The 11,902-nt window shown below is 52.6% G+C and overlaps 1 protein-coding gene across 1 annotated transcript; it reads right to left on the reverse strand.

Annotated features, from left to right (window-relative positions):
- Window positions 1–3,070: 3,070 nt before the first annotated feature.
- RNF227 (ring finger protein 227) lies at window positions 3,071–6,058 on the reverse strand. The gene is made up of 2 exons (XM_077314396.1): window positions 5,487–6,058; window positions 3,071–4,620 (listed from the first exon to the last, which is right to left on the reverse strand). Exons 1-2 carry the CDS (start codon window positions 6,028–6,030, stop codon window positions 4,562–4,564), a joined length of 603 nt encoding a protein of 200 aa, XP_077170511.1. The 5' UTR covers window positions 6,031–6,058; the 3' UTR covers window positions 3,071–4,561.
- Between the last annotated feature and the right edge of the window lie 5,844 nt (window positions 6,059–11,902).

The following is an 11,902-nucleotide window of genomic DNA, read 5'->3' on the forward strand; positions in this document are numbered from 1 at the left end:
CATCCCCGCTGCGTTGTGTTGTCTTTGCGTGGATTAGGAGCGTGGGCTTTGGAAAGTCACCCGCCCAATTCTTTCCCCCGCTTGGTTTGTGCACTGTAGTTTCAGTTAAGGCCGCTTACGCATTACAGAGAACCTCCAGAGACGGTATATTTTGGGACTGAACATCAACCCCAGGGGAAGAGCTGCTGCCCACTGCGGCTGTCCACACCACGATGGTATGTGCAATGGCACGCATTTCCACATGGTGGAAAGTCCTGTGTGGATTCAACACAGAGATCTCCAGAGGGAAAAAAAATGTCTTTCCTCACGAGGATTTTTTGGAGAGAGGGTTGGATCCGGACTGCTTTGCCCATCCCCAGTAGCCTTCTGATCTCCAGGGTTTGTGTGTGTGTGATGCTGAGGGAAATGTGGCTGCAAACAGGAGTGTGTCTGGGAGGCTGTCCCAAACAAAACCATTGGCAGCGGGGAGTACCGCTTTGTAATCATAGGAGCAGCTGCTCCAGCTTTAAATTCAGAATGCCTCACTCTTTCTGCTTTCCTCTTCTATTAAAAAAATAAGAGTTTGACAAAATCTAAGGTCTTTTCCAAAATAAAAAAGCCCGCCTCTGTTCACCCTTTTGCTATTGACTGAAGGAGATAGGCAAGTTTCGGCAGAGGCTGTTCCGGATATCAGGGGGTGCCACCGTGGCATTCTATGCAGACCCTGCAGTGGCCCTGTCCTGTGAACTGAAGAAACCCAGCAGTTCCATCGGAACACGAGAGAGGGATTGAAAGGCCAGAGGAGTGCAAATGGGAATGGCTGGGATGTTACCAGGCAGGAGCTGTAGGCCTGGAAGGCAGAGGTGCGGGAGACTCAGTCTGGAAAGGAAGCATCAGAGTTGGTTCTTATATGCTGCTTTTCCCTACCCAAAGCGGCTTACATTCTTGAAAAGGAGTCCAAAATTTATTTCATGATCTTTGTTCTCTGAGGACGGTATTTGACCCCCCCTCCCCTCCCCTCCCCTCCCCAGTTGTTGGAGCGTAAAGTCCCTACTGTTCTTCCTGGTCTCAGGGCAATGCTGTTAGCCGTTTAGGAACAATTATGTTGGGGTAAACTGGCTCCGTGCCAGCTGTAAGTCCTTCCCAAGTCACAGACCCCGTCAGTGGAGAATCACCTGTCCCAGCCCTCTGCCTAGCCATTTGTGTGGCGCCTGTCTTTGGGGACTCATTTCTGAAATTAAGTCGATCTCACAAGGGGGCACCAAAGCCTTAATTGCACCCAAGACTCCATCCCAGCCACCCCAAATTATTCCTCAAGACAGAACTGCCTTATGCAGGCTGTTGACATATCGAAAGAGTCCTTATTTAAATAAATCACATTGATTTACTTTTTTACACTCTCATCTTTCTCTGATGGGAACCCAAGGTCTCTTTGTTTTTGGAAAACAGGGAAACACAAGAACTTTTGAGATATGTCCACACAGCCTGCGTAGGGCAATTCCTGTCTTGGGAAATCATTCTTTGTTGCCGTAATTGGGCCAGGGGGACATGTTGTTACCCAACATGAGATTTAGTTTTAGAAAGAAGTCCTGGGAGCAGGAGCCATTCAAGTGTGCAGACAGGTAATTCTTGCCAGAAGCTCTAAGGCACTCTCAGCACCACCAACCACATGGAGTGGTTGTGAGAATTAAGTGGGGAAAAGAACAGAGCTGCTTTGGGCTCCCCTTGGGGAAGAAAAAGTACAATAAACAAACAGCTGTGATGCATTTCCCAGTCTTCCACATCCTGCAAATTGTCAGAATACCATGAGCTACCTCGTTGGGTCCAGGTGGATCCTTGGCTTTTTCTAGGGATGCCTTTCTTCCATACCTTTCCCCTTCCTGTCGTTTAGGTTGATAGCTCATGTGCCGATGTGGTCTTGATAACAGGGTGCTGCCCTAATCACACTGAGATGACTGTCTGCTCAGTTTTGAAACGAGACTCGTTAGCCACCCAAAGCCTTAGTCACATCCCTCCACGGTTGTGCCGTTTGCAGGCAGCCGGCCGCTTCTCTCGGTTAGGCTGCTAGTTAAGGTGGATCAGCCCTGGTGAGTCAGCCCCCCCCTGCAGCCCACACAGGCCATTAAGATTCCTCCTCCTCCGGACTAATGAGGGACATGCCAGCTACAGGGATAGCGTGTGATTCAACAGGATATGATTGAGGAATGCTGCAATCCAGTCTGGGGAAACCAGGAACCCAAGGGACCCCAAGCCAGAGACAAGCTGTGCAACGCAAAGGAAGTCGGGCTGAGTATTCAGAGGGAATAAGGGGGCCTGTCTTATGCTGGCATTGCACATAGAAAGCTCTTAGCTACTCAGCGTTTGGGAACGGTGGATTTACTGGATGACTGTAGAGCAAAACCCACCCAGACGATTCTCTTCACATGCGCAGCCAAGATTTATCTACTTCATTTACAGGCGTACTCCCACCTTTCTCCCCAGCGTAGATATAAATCTGCTTGTGTCTTTCTCCATTCTATCCTCTGTTCTAGCCCTGTGAGGTAAGTTAGGCAGGGGGAGCAGTGTGACTGGCCCAGTCACCCCATAAGCTTCCAGGGCAGAATGGGGATTTGAATGTGGGCTTTTCCTCACCAGGCATTCTAACATATACGTTGCCTCTATCTCGTCCCTCCTGGGATTGGCCTCTTTTCTTCTTAAAGAAGGAATTAAATGACCCTCAGGCAGCATTAGACTCTTCTTCCAGCTCAGAGGCTGGCTTCCATTTCCAACAGAACAGCCTGTGAGGCCAGTTCCATGAAGACGTTTGTCTAGTCTAGATGGGGGCAAAAAGACCTGGGAATGGACCATATCTGGCGTAGTACAGCAAAGTCCCCAGATTCCATATTGGGGGTGGGGGACTCCTCAAATGCTACATTATGGAACTTCTGGTAGGTGACACTTGGCTAGTTTACACAAGAGTCTTGGTTGGCCATGGCAGTTTGGAACTGAGATGTAAAGCCTGAATGTACACAAGATCCCATTGGTGGGCCCCTGTCAGTTACAGGTTTGGAAGCAGAAAGCTCTCTTCCATCAGCAAATGGACAGCCAAATCAACATTTCAAGTCTTAGGTTTTAATTAAAATTAAATAAATTACAACTTGCCAAAATATTAATTGGCAAAAGCCAAAAACAATAAATATCAATTTAAGAACACATTTCACAGAAATGCTTCTTTAAAAAAAAAGAAAAAAGGAGCATTTATAACAACCTTCCATGAGAGAATACTGCATCTTGGAAACAGTGTCTTCTCTACACACATTTTGTGCCCAAAGGACATTTTCATAACAGAGAAAATATGGACAAAAACACTACGGGGCACTCGGAATTCGATTTCAGAGCTTTCACCCAGCCAGCAAAATATTTAGGTCCTACTCTGACTGCTGAGTCTTCCTTTACAGCACTGCAAAAACACAACCTCCCAGCAAGAATCCGACAGCTCTCTGGGTGTCCTTGCTTCCCTTCAGCATAGGGCCATCACGGTCACACACTGCTCTCCTTCAGTCCTCACATGCTCCAGCACATGCCCTTTCAGAGCCACCCGGTGGCAATGCTATGTGTGCTCTTTGAATCTGTGCCCACCTGGGGCCTTTGCACCATCCGCTCTGGGATGGCAATCTGTTCCTTCCAACAACTCTACCCTCATGTCCAGGACTGTCTCACTGCCTTCATACCTCCACTTTCTACAAAGGCTTTGGCACAATAAGTAGACCCCCCCACACGAAATGCTAAATTCTGTGCTCAAGCAGAGGCTTGTCTTCTCCTGTTGCTTGTCTTCTCCCGTCAGGCTAGCTGAAGGTACAAGAATGATGAACACTTCCCAGGGCTGTTTTTTTAAACCTCTAAAGGATTTGGGGAGGGGGGGATGCTGAACATAAAACACGTTTTTCGTTTGGAAGACAAAATAATGAAGGCAGAAGTCAAATTCTGGAGACTGCACTAATGCCTGTTTTCAGCTCCTTCAAACACTCACATCTCATACAAATGGTGAGTTCACAGTAGAAAAACTCAGTGCCCTTTCGGTGGTTCTTATGAGCCACCTCAGCCATGTGGTCTCTGTGTGTGTGGCAGGGTGTTTTAGAGACACAGTTCTTCTACTTCAGAACCATGCCAAAAAGCACATCAGGCATATTGGAAGGCAAGAACAATTCCCATTCTGCTGGCTCAGGCCAGCAGGGATGCCATGCTGGCTCCTACAAGACCTATCATGTCTTGTCAAGTCTGGTCCTCTCTTTCTGCCATCTTTCTTCTGGAACATTTTACAGGACTGCAGCAGTGGTTGCCCACACTGTGAACCAGAGTCTGTAAATCTTGAGTCACCCAAGTCCACTGGCCTCCATTGGCTGATGCGTAATTTCAATAGTTAAAAAAACACAAAAAAAAAACAAAACTCTGCTGAATAGCCAGCCGCCTGCATCCTGCAGGGAACCAGCATGCAACTCGGAGCGTGTCACAAGAGGATGGCTGTGCCAAGGCTCACAGGTTATCAGCCAGCTTTGTTCTTCAGCTGCAGCATGTCAACAATTGCGTTGGGACCATCTAGTCCTCAGATGACATAGCAGCTGACGGTCCTGTGCGCCAAGTCCTTTATATCAGGGTGATAGGCTGTAAGAGAAAGCAGCCAGTGATGATGATGAACCAAATGTTTTTAAGACATACTATATTACTAGCACCAGCTCCCTCTCTTACAGATGCTCACACTCCTTGTATTTTGTTTACAAATCGTATTATATCTTCCTGTTCAGCCTTGGCAAGGGTTACCAAGGTGACAAGCTTTTTAAAACATGATAAAATGACATTTTAAAACCATTAAGATTACTGTAGCCATGCATTAGTGTGTTTACTTAAATACGGCTGCATTCCTGTACCCTGTTGTAACACCAAAGAAAGCCGAAGGCCAAAGCATTGACTGGCAGAGATCCAGCCAAATTAGAGACTTAGCTGTAAGATGCTCATCCCCACCCCAGGCCAAAAGGGACAATTATGGCTCTCAACATTTCCCTTGCCTAACCCTATAAATCTTGTCAGTATCATGTGTCAGAGGTAACCTCATTACTCCCGTAAAGATAGTTTCAGGAGAGTGGCTGTGTTGGTCTGGAGTAGAAGAACTGGACTTAAGAACTTAAGAGATTCGGGGGTGTAAGCTTATGAGAAATGTCAGACTTTCGGTTGGGGGGGTCATGGCACACAGCAGTGAACCTAATGAGGTTTTCCCTTTTGCGGTGCTCCAAAGTTATTGGAGAAAGACACGGATGCCTGAGGTTTCCGTATCTGTAGTTTCAAAGATAAAATCTGGCACAGGTACAGCATACGACGGCGGTCCTTCCGCTCAAAATGACGCAGGAACCCAAAACACGACCTCTCCCTTTACGGCCATATTAAATCGGGGTCAAGCCCCACAAGCTGTATTCAACCCTCCGGCAATCGACTACCAGGCCCCAGCGATCGAGGACTCGGCGCGCGATACTCACGGCTGATTGGCTGGCCGCGCCGCGCGGGGGCGGAGCGGCTCCTCCTGGGCGCATGCGCGGTGCGGCCGGCGCCTCCCTTGAGGAGCCTCTTGAGCGCCCTCCAGAGGCGCCATTGCCCGGCGTCCTCCTGGGCCGCGTCGTCCGGGGCGTCTCCGTCCGGCGTCCTCTGCGCGGCCTGGCGCTCCCGCTCGGCCAGGAGGACGCGCTGCCAGAGCTCGGTGTCGACGGGCGGGAGGACGAGGCGGCGGCGCCCGTACCCGCTGCTGCGCCTGACGCCGGCCACCAGGAAGTGGGCGCGCTCGCGGAGGGGCGTCACGGCGCGGCAGTAGGGGCACGTGACCTCCTCCCAGCCGCCCTCGCGCGCCAGCCGCCTCACGCACGCGCTGCAGACCACGTGGCGGCACTGCGACGGCTTCCACGAGCCGCGCGCGCCCCCGAGCCGGCGCGGCGCCCGCCCGCAGCAGTCGTAAGGCAGGCAGCAGATGCCGCACTCCAGCTCCGCCGCCGAAGCCCCGCCCTCCTCGTCCGCCGCCGCCTGGCCCATCCCGACACCCGTAGCGCGCCTCGGCAAGCCCGCATTGGCGGGCGCCTCGCGCCGGCACCCTCTTTATATAGCCGGCGCGCGCGCACGGGCCACGCCCCCTGCCTCTCTGCCAACGGGCGGAGGAGGCGGAGCTGCGTCCGCCACGCCCCTCCCTTCCCAGCCAATGGATGAGGCGAGTGGGCGGGGAGGAAGGGAGGCGCGCGCTTGCCACGGTTACCCGCCGGTCTTGCTCCTGGGCTGCTTCAACGGGAGTTCAACAGGTGGAGCCTTTTCTGACCTTCTCCAGGTGAGCTGGTCTCTGGAGGCCAGTGGTCAAGCCGCCACCTGGCAGGGACTCATGGGGATTGTAGTCCATGGACCCCTGGGGAGCCGCAGCTCGGCCACCCCTGCCACGTGCGAAGTGAGCCACAGGGGCTAAGCCTAAGGTGTCGACAGAGCACTGAGGGCTGGGAGAGCAAGAGATGCTGCTGAGCAGATCCCACCAAGATGGGCCCTAAATGGGCCCTGAGCCTCCGGGGAGGGCGGTATATAAATATAATAAATAAATAAATCTCATATTTGGGCAGCTGAAGAAAAATCCACGGGCGCTCGTCATCTGAGAGCATAATTTTAAAAATCCAACACCGCAAAAAATTATCTTGCTAAGATTCCACCAAGCTCAACGATTGGCGTTGATGAATTTAGCTTGTGCTGTTCAGCGCTTTTTAGGAAAACCCACACGTCCTCAATAACTAGCACTGTAGGGTCTGGCTGTTATTGTTTGGATTGGATGCCAGTTCTAAATCTGTGTCCTCAATTACTTCTTTGGAATAACATTGCAGGACACCCGCAGGGTCCATCCAGATTTCGTAACCAATAACCTCAGAGATACGGGGCAGGAAGACCTGAGCGTTTATATTTCAGCCCATTCTTCCAACCATGAAATAGATCTGCGTCTCTTTCACGTAGTGGGAGGGGGAGGCTGAAAAAAACACACTCATCCACTTTTCTCTGTCTCCCGAGTGGCGGCTTCCTCGCCCAATTAATCGCTGGTAATCCTGGCTTCTCTTGCAATCTCCAATTTGTTCCAGTTCAGTTTCTCCCCAATGCAATTTGCTTCAGATTTATTCTCCTGACTAATTCTGTGCATATTGCAAGAATGTCCCGCGTCCCCGAACATGTCTCAGCTGAAGGCAGGTGCTGAGAGCCGAGTGGTGATTAGACTCTGGAAGGAAAATTCATTTGCAGCCTTCCATTCTTCATCCCGTGGCTCTTATCATGAGCAGTGAAGCACAAGAATCCACAGGCTGACACACCCTTGGGTCAGGGCACCTGCCGGATGGGCTGTGATTCCTAAGAGGCAGGTGAGATTGCGGAGCGACTTCCACAGGAATGTGGGCGAAGGAACAGAAGGAACAGAACGGAAAGGCAGAGAATTCGCCTGGAGTCCTTATTTGGTGCTCTAGGACCGTTGTTCTGTGAGACATCGCAGAGTTTGGTCTTATCCCCGCGCTGCTTAATATCTCTAGCAGGTGTCAACAGGATCTATGGGCTGTGATGTCCCTAATGGATGGATGATGCCCAGATCTACCTTTCTCCTTTTTAATCCTGAGAGGTTCTCTGGGTTTGTGGAAAGAGAGACCAGGGACTTCAGATCCCTGCTCTCTTGGATGGGGTTATATTCCCCTTGAAAAGCCAGGTTTGCTGTTTGACACAGCAGTCACCCTCAAAACCCAGGTGGTTGCAGTGGTCCGGAGTGCTTTTGCCCAACTTCAGATGTAGCATCAGCTGCGTCTGTTCCTGGTTCAGTCGGATCTAGTCCAAGTGACCCATGCCTTAGTTACATCTGGACTGGAGTACTGCAATATGCTCTCCTTAGGGCTTCCCTTGGAGAGTGTTTCAAGGCTGCTGCCAATGCAGAACACCATGGCTAGACTGCTGATTGGGGCCAGTTACCAGGAACATTTGACCCTGATATTACTGCAAGTAGACCCTTCTGCTCCCGAGCCCCATCTAAGGCGTTTTGTCCTTTGAAGTCCTACATGGCTTGGGACCAGCATAAGGGCTGTCTTTTCATTGTTGTTCCTGCCTGGAAATTAAGATTACAGGGAGAAGTCCCTCCTGACTGTCCCACATGAACGGGTACACGAGACAGGGCCTTTTCAGTGGCAGCCCCACAATAAGGGAACAACCTCAGGAAGGGGCACCTGGACCCCATACTTTTGATCTTATTTTATCTACGTTTGGAAGCCGCCTTGAACTCTGAAAGGAAGAAAGGCAGCTAATAAATATTTTAAGTGTTTTAATTGTGTTTTTATGTGTTTTTATGGGATTTTATTGTTTTTACGAATTTCTGCAAACCGCCGCGAGACTTTGGAGAACGGCGGTATATAAATAGAAAGATAAATAAAGAAATAAAAGTAGCTAAGTACTCGACTAAAATTAAGCAGTGGGCTAGGTGCTGTACAGGTCCCCTTGGAAGGCGAGTGGACCAGCCCCGTTGGAAAGTCTGTGTTGTATCGGCCTTCCCTGTCCCCCTTCCCCTTTTATCATCCCCACAGCCCTTTGAGACAGTGAGACCGTGAAGAACAGATTCCCCGTCAGCCAGTCTGCTTCCAGGCAGAGTCTGGATTTGCGCTGGGGAATTCCAGACCCCAGGCTCAAATCACTCCTCTGCCGGTGTGGAGCTGAAGGCGCCCCTGTCAAGTAAAGGGGAAGCAGCCCAACCGGCCAGGGACAGGTCCTCGTGGAGATTCCATCCCTTGCAGCTGGAATGATGCCCAACCAGGGAACCAGTCACCTGACTCTCATGCAGGAATTTGCAAGGGCAGGCCGCGGCTGAGTCCGGTGAGGTTGCCTCAGCATGCAACTCTCGTGGCAAAGGAGGTTTGTATGCCAGGCCTCCGCGTTGCCCTGGCATGTTGAAAGAGGCAATTTGGAACCGAGGGCAGGCAGGCAGGTTAGGCAGTGGGGTTCCTCCAGTCCCTAAATCACCAGAGGGCACCAAGGGGGAAGAAGTCTGGGTATTTCAGAGGTCTGATTTCAGCGCAGAGTCTGGGAGAGGGCTCTGGCTTCTGGATGTTGGGGGGGGGGGGCAGGCAGAGGGCAAAAGAGGTTGGCTTCTCTGAGCCTGGAGTATATTTTGAGCAGGGTTGGCCCAGAATGACCACTGCCCTCCGTGCTGCAGAGATCACCCCCCCCCCCGGAGAAAACATCTGTTTCCGAGGGTGGACTCGAGCATCCCCTCCTTGCTGGGCTCCCTTCGCTCCCTGCCAGGTTGCCCCATCACTGGCAGGGGACGGGGTTGTGTCGCCAGCACAGACTGAGGAACCCCTGGCGATTTGGGCACGGAGCCGGGGTAGGCCAGGGACCCGGGTCCCGAGCTGCAGGCCCACCCTTCCAGACAGCCGCTTTATCTGAACTGATCTCTGCAGACTGGGGAGGAGCTGCAGTTCCCGGTTTTCCCAGGGATTTTCCAGTCTGGAGCTGGCAGCCCTCCTTCTCATCCCTTCTCCCACTCATCAGGAACAAAGAAGGCCCAGATGCCATCGGACGCGTGCCCCGTGCTGTCCCCTTCACCTCCTGGGCAGGGTGGAGCGTCCTGGACCACTTGGGTTTATACCCCCCCCCCCCTGCCGGCTCTTTGCCCTTTTCCGGGGGCTGAGGGGGCGAAGGCCAGAAGATCAGATTGCCAGTAGGTCAGCGGGCAAGAAGGGCTGTGGTGATCGCAGGAGCTGGTGGCTTCATGGACAGTGAGAGTGGCTTCCAGAATTGATGCCGGCCGCTCCCGAGGGCATAATGGAGCACATGGCCAGGCATCCGCGGTCATTATCTCAGCCATCCGAAGGTAGGTCAGTCGTGATTGTCATCCTCATATTAAAGGGAGACGGAGGCCACTGTGGTTTGCCTACGGCCACTGAGGAACCGATGCGGCTGGAGTGAGATTTGAACCCAGCACATCCAGCTCTGCCTTTGTCTATGTTCCCCCGCAGGACCAAGGTCCACAGATTTAGATTCCAGGCTCCCTACCTGACCCACAGTGCCTTGATTCCCTCATTTCAGCTTGCCCTTATTCTCAGAAGGTCAAGGTCCTCCGTCCCAACAACAACCCTGCGGGGTGGGCTCAGCTGAGGGGGAACGGTTGATCTTAAATCTGACCAAGGGAGCTTGGACTCCGGAAAGTTTATACGCCCCAAATCTTGTGGGTCTGTAAGACGTTAATAGACTCGAATCTCCTTTCCAGTGCCTATTAGGGCCAAAGGGGGATTTGAACCTGGGCCTCTTGGTGTGGCCTCTCTACTGTGCAGTTCTGTTTTGGAGGCTTGTCAAAGCCGTGCCTGGAAATGCAGGAAACGTAGTGCTTTCCACGGCCCCTGGGAACTTTGTTGTTGTTGTTTGTCAATGACACCCAGGGCAGAATGCAGAAACCGTGAATGTTTCAGTTAGTAAACAGATTACAGGAGGGGGCAGCCTCAAGCAATCCGTGTGTGGATTATTGCAAGGTATGAAGATAACGTCTGAATGTGCACAGGGCAGTCGGTGCAGGGCAGTCTTGATCCCAAGCAGAACTCCTCCTGATCTGGAGGCTCCGAGAACCCAGCGAGGTTCTTGCAGTAAATGAAGTCACCTTATCCCTGCTTGTAACTCTTAATTGCTTTGGGCAGGGGAAGGCTTCTGCCTAGTTCTCTCCTAACCCAAATAAACGTGGGCGCTTCCCTGCTCCTTCCAACAACCAAACCAGCTTGACGACTTCAATTTTCAGGTCCGGCACGAGGCAGGGCCAGCCAGCCGCCTTGGCTTGACTGATCTGCCCTGGCAGAACGGACCCAAACCAAAGGGTGTCGGAGACTCCTGGATCTCCCTCCCCACTGGAGAATCCCCATAGACCTGGGCAGGGGGAGCGGCCCTCTTTGCTCCACCATCCTCAGGGGCGCAGTGAAACTTCTGGTGGTGAAGATGCCTTGGGCGCCCGACTCCCTTGATTCATAGCAGAGAAAGAAGGCCATTGATAAGCCATTTCCGCATGAATAAGATTGTTGTGCAGCTGAGAGGAAGCGCCGGTTCCCTCCAGGCACAGCAGCACGTGTTGGCCTGTGTGTCAGTCCTGTTTGGCCGGCCCGTGAGCAGGCAAGATGCCCGGAGGCAAACCCACCCCTCCAAACGCAGGAGATTAAAGGCTGGGCCCTGAACAGGCCGCGCTTCACACCTGGAGCTGGGGCCTGGCCCAGCGAAGGAGCCTGCAGAAGGCCCTGGGTTCAGTCCCCAGCGGCTCCGGTAAAAGGGATCAAGGAGGAGGGGACAGGAAAGGGCCTTTCTGGAAGCCCCGTGGGGCTCTTGTTTGACGGCAGGCATTCCGTGGAGTTATTTTCAACATCGTTCAGCCCTTTGCAAGCTGGAAGCGAGGAAGCGACTGCTTAGCTGGCTGCCCAGTGACTTAATTGGGACTCCCTGAAACCACTTTGAGTGGGCCCAGGTGGGCAGCTGTGTCGGCCTGAAGCGAGAGAAGCAGGTTGAGTCGGCACTGAGAAGGTTCCAAGTTCAGTGAAAAACTTCGGCCTCAGACGCTGGAGAGGGTTGTGCTCCTTCGCCCGGCATAAGGCGAGCATCGGCCAAGCGACAGCCGTGGGACACGAGTTAGCGGGGCAAGCAGAGGAAGGCCTCTCTCAACACCTCCTGCCTGGAACTCTTCAGCTAGGGATTTGGAAGAGGGAAGCGACACCCCTGGCTGGTTGGCCTGGCTGCCTGCCAAAGAGGAACAGGGGTCAGCTGGGCAGCACCGAGAAAAGTCACGGGCAAATTGTGCCTTGGGGAAAGTGGGTGGTTTACTATCAGCAGGGTGGGCAGCCCCTGGTTCTGGACGTGGCTCTCGGCTGGGAGAGGACCAGGTGGCCGG

The sequence above is a fragment of the Paroedura picta genome, chromosome 16 (assembly GCF_049243985.1).
Source record: "Paroedura picta isolate Pp20150507F chromosome 16, Ppicta_v3.0, whole genome shotgun sequence".
NCBI lineage: Eukaryota > Metazoa > Chordata > Lepidosauria > Squamata > Gekkonidae > Paroedura > Paroedura picta.

What these genes read in the sequence shown, in the direction of transcription:
- RNF227 (XM_077314396.1), bottom strand. Translation starts at nt 6,030, where the DNA reads ATGGGCCAGGCGGCGGCGGACGAGGAGGGCGGGGCTTCGGCGGCGGAG. An exon ending in GCGCGGCCAGCCAATCAGCC is followed by an intron (nt 4,621 to 5,486) that starts GTGAGTATCGCG and finishes TTTCTCTTACAG; the next exon opens with CCTATCACCCTGATATAAAG.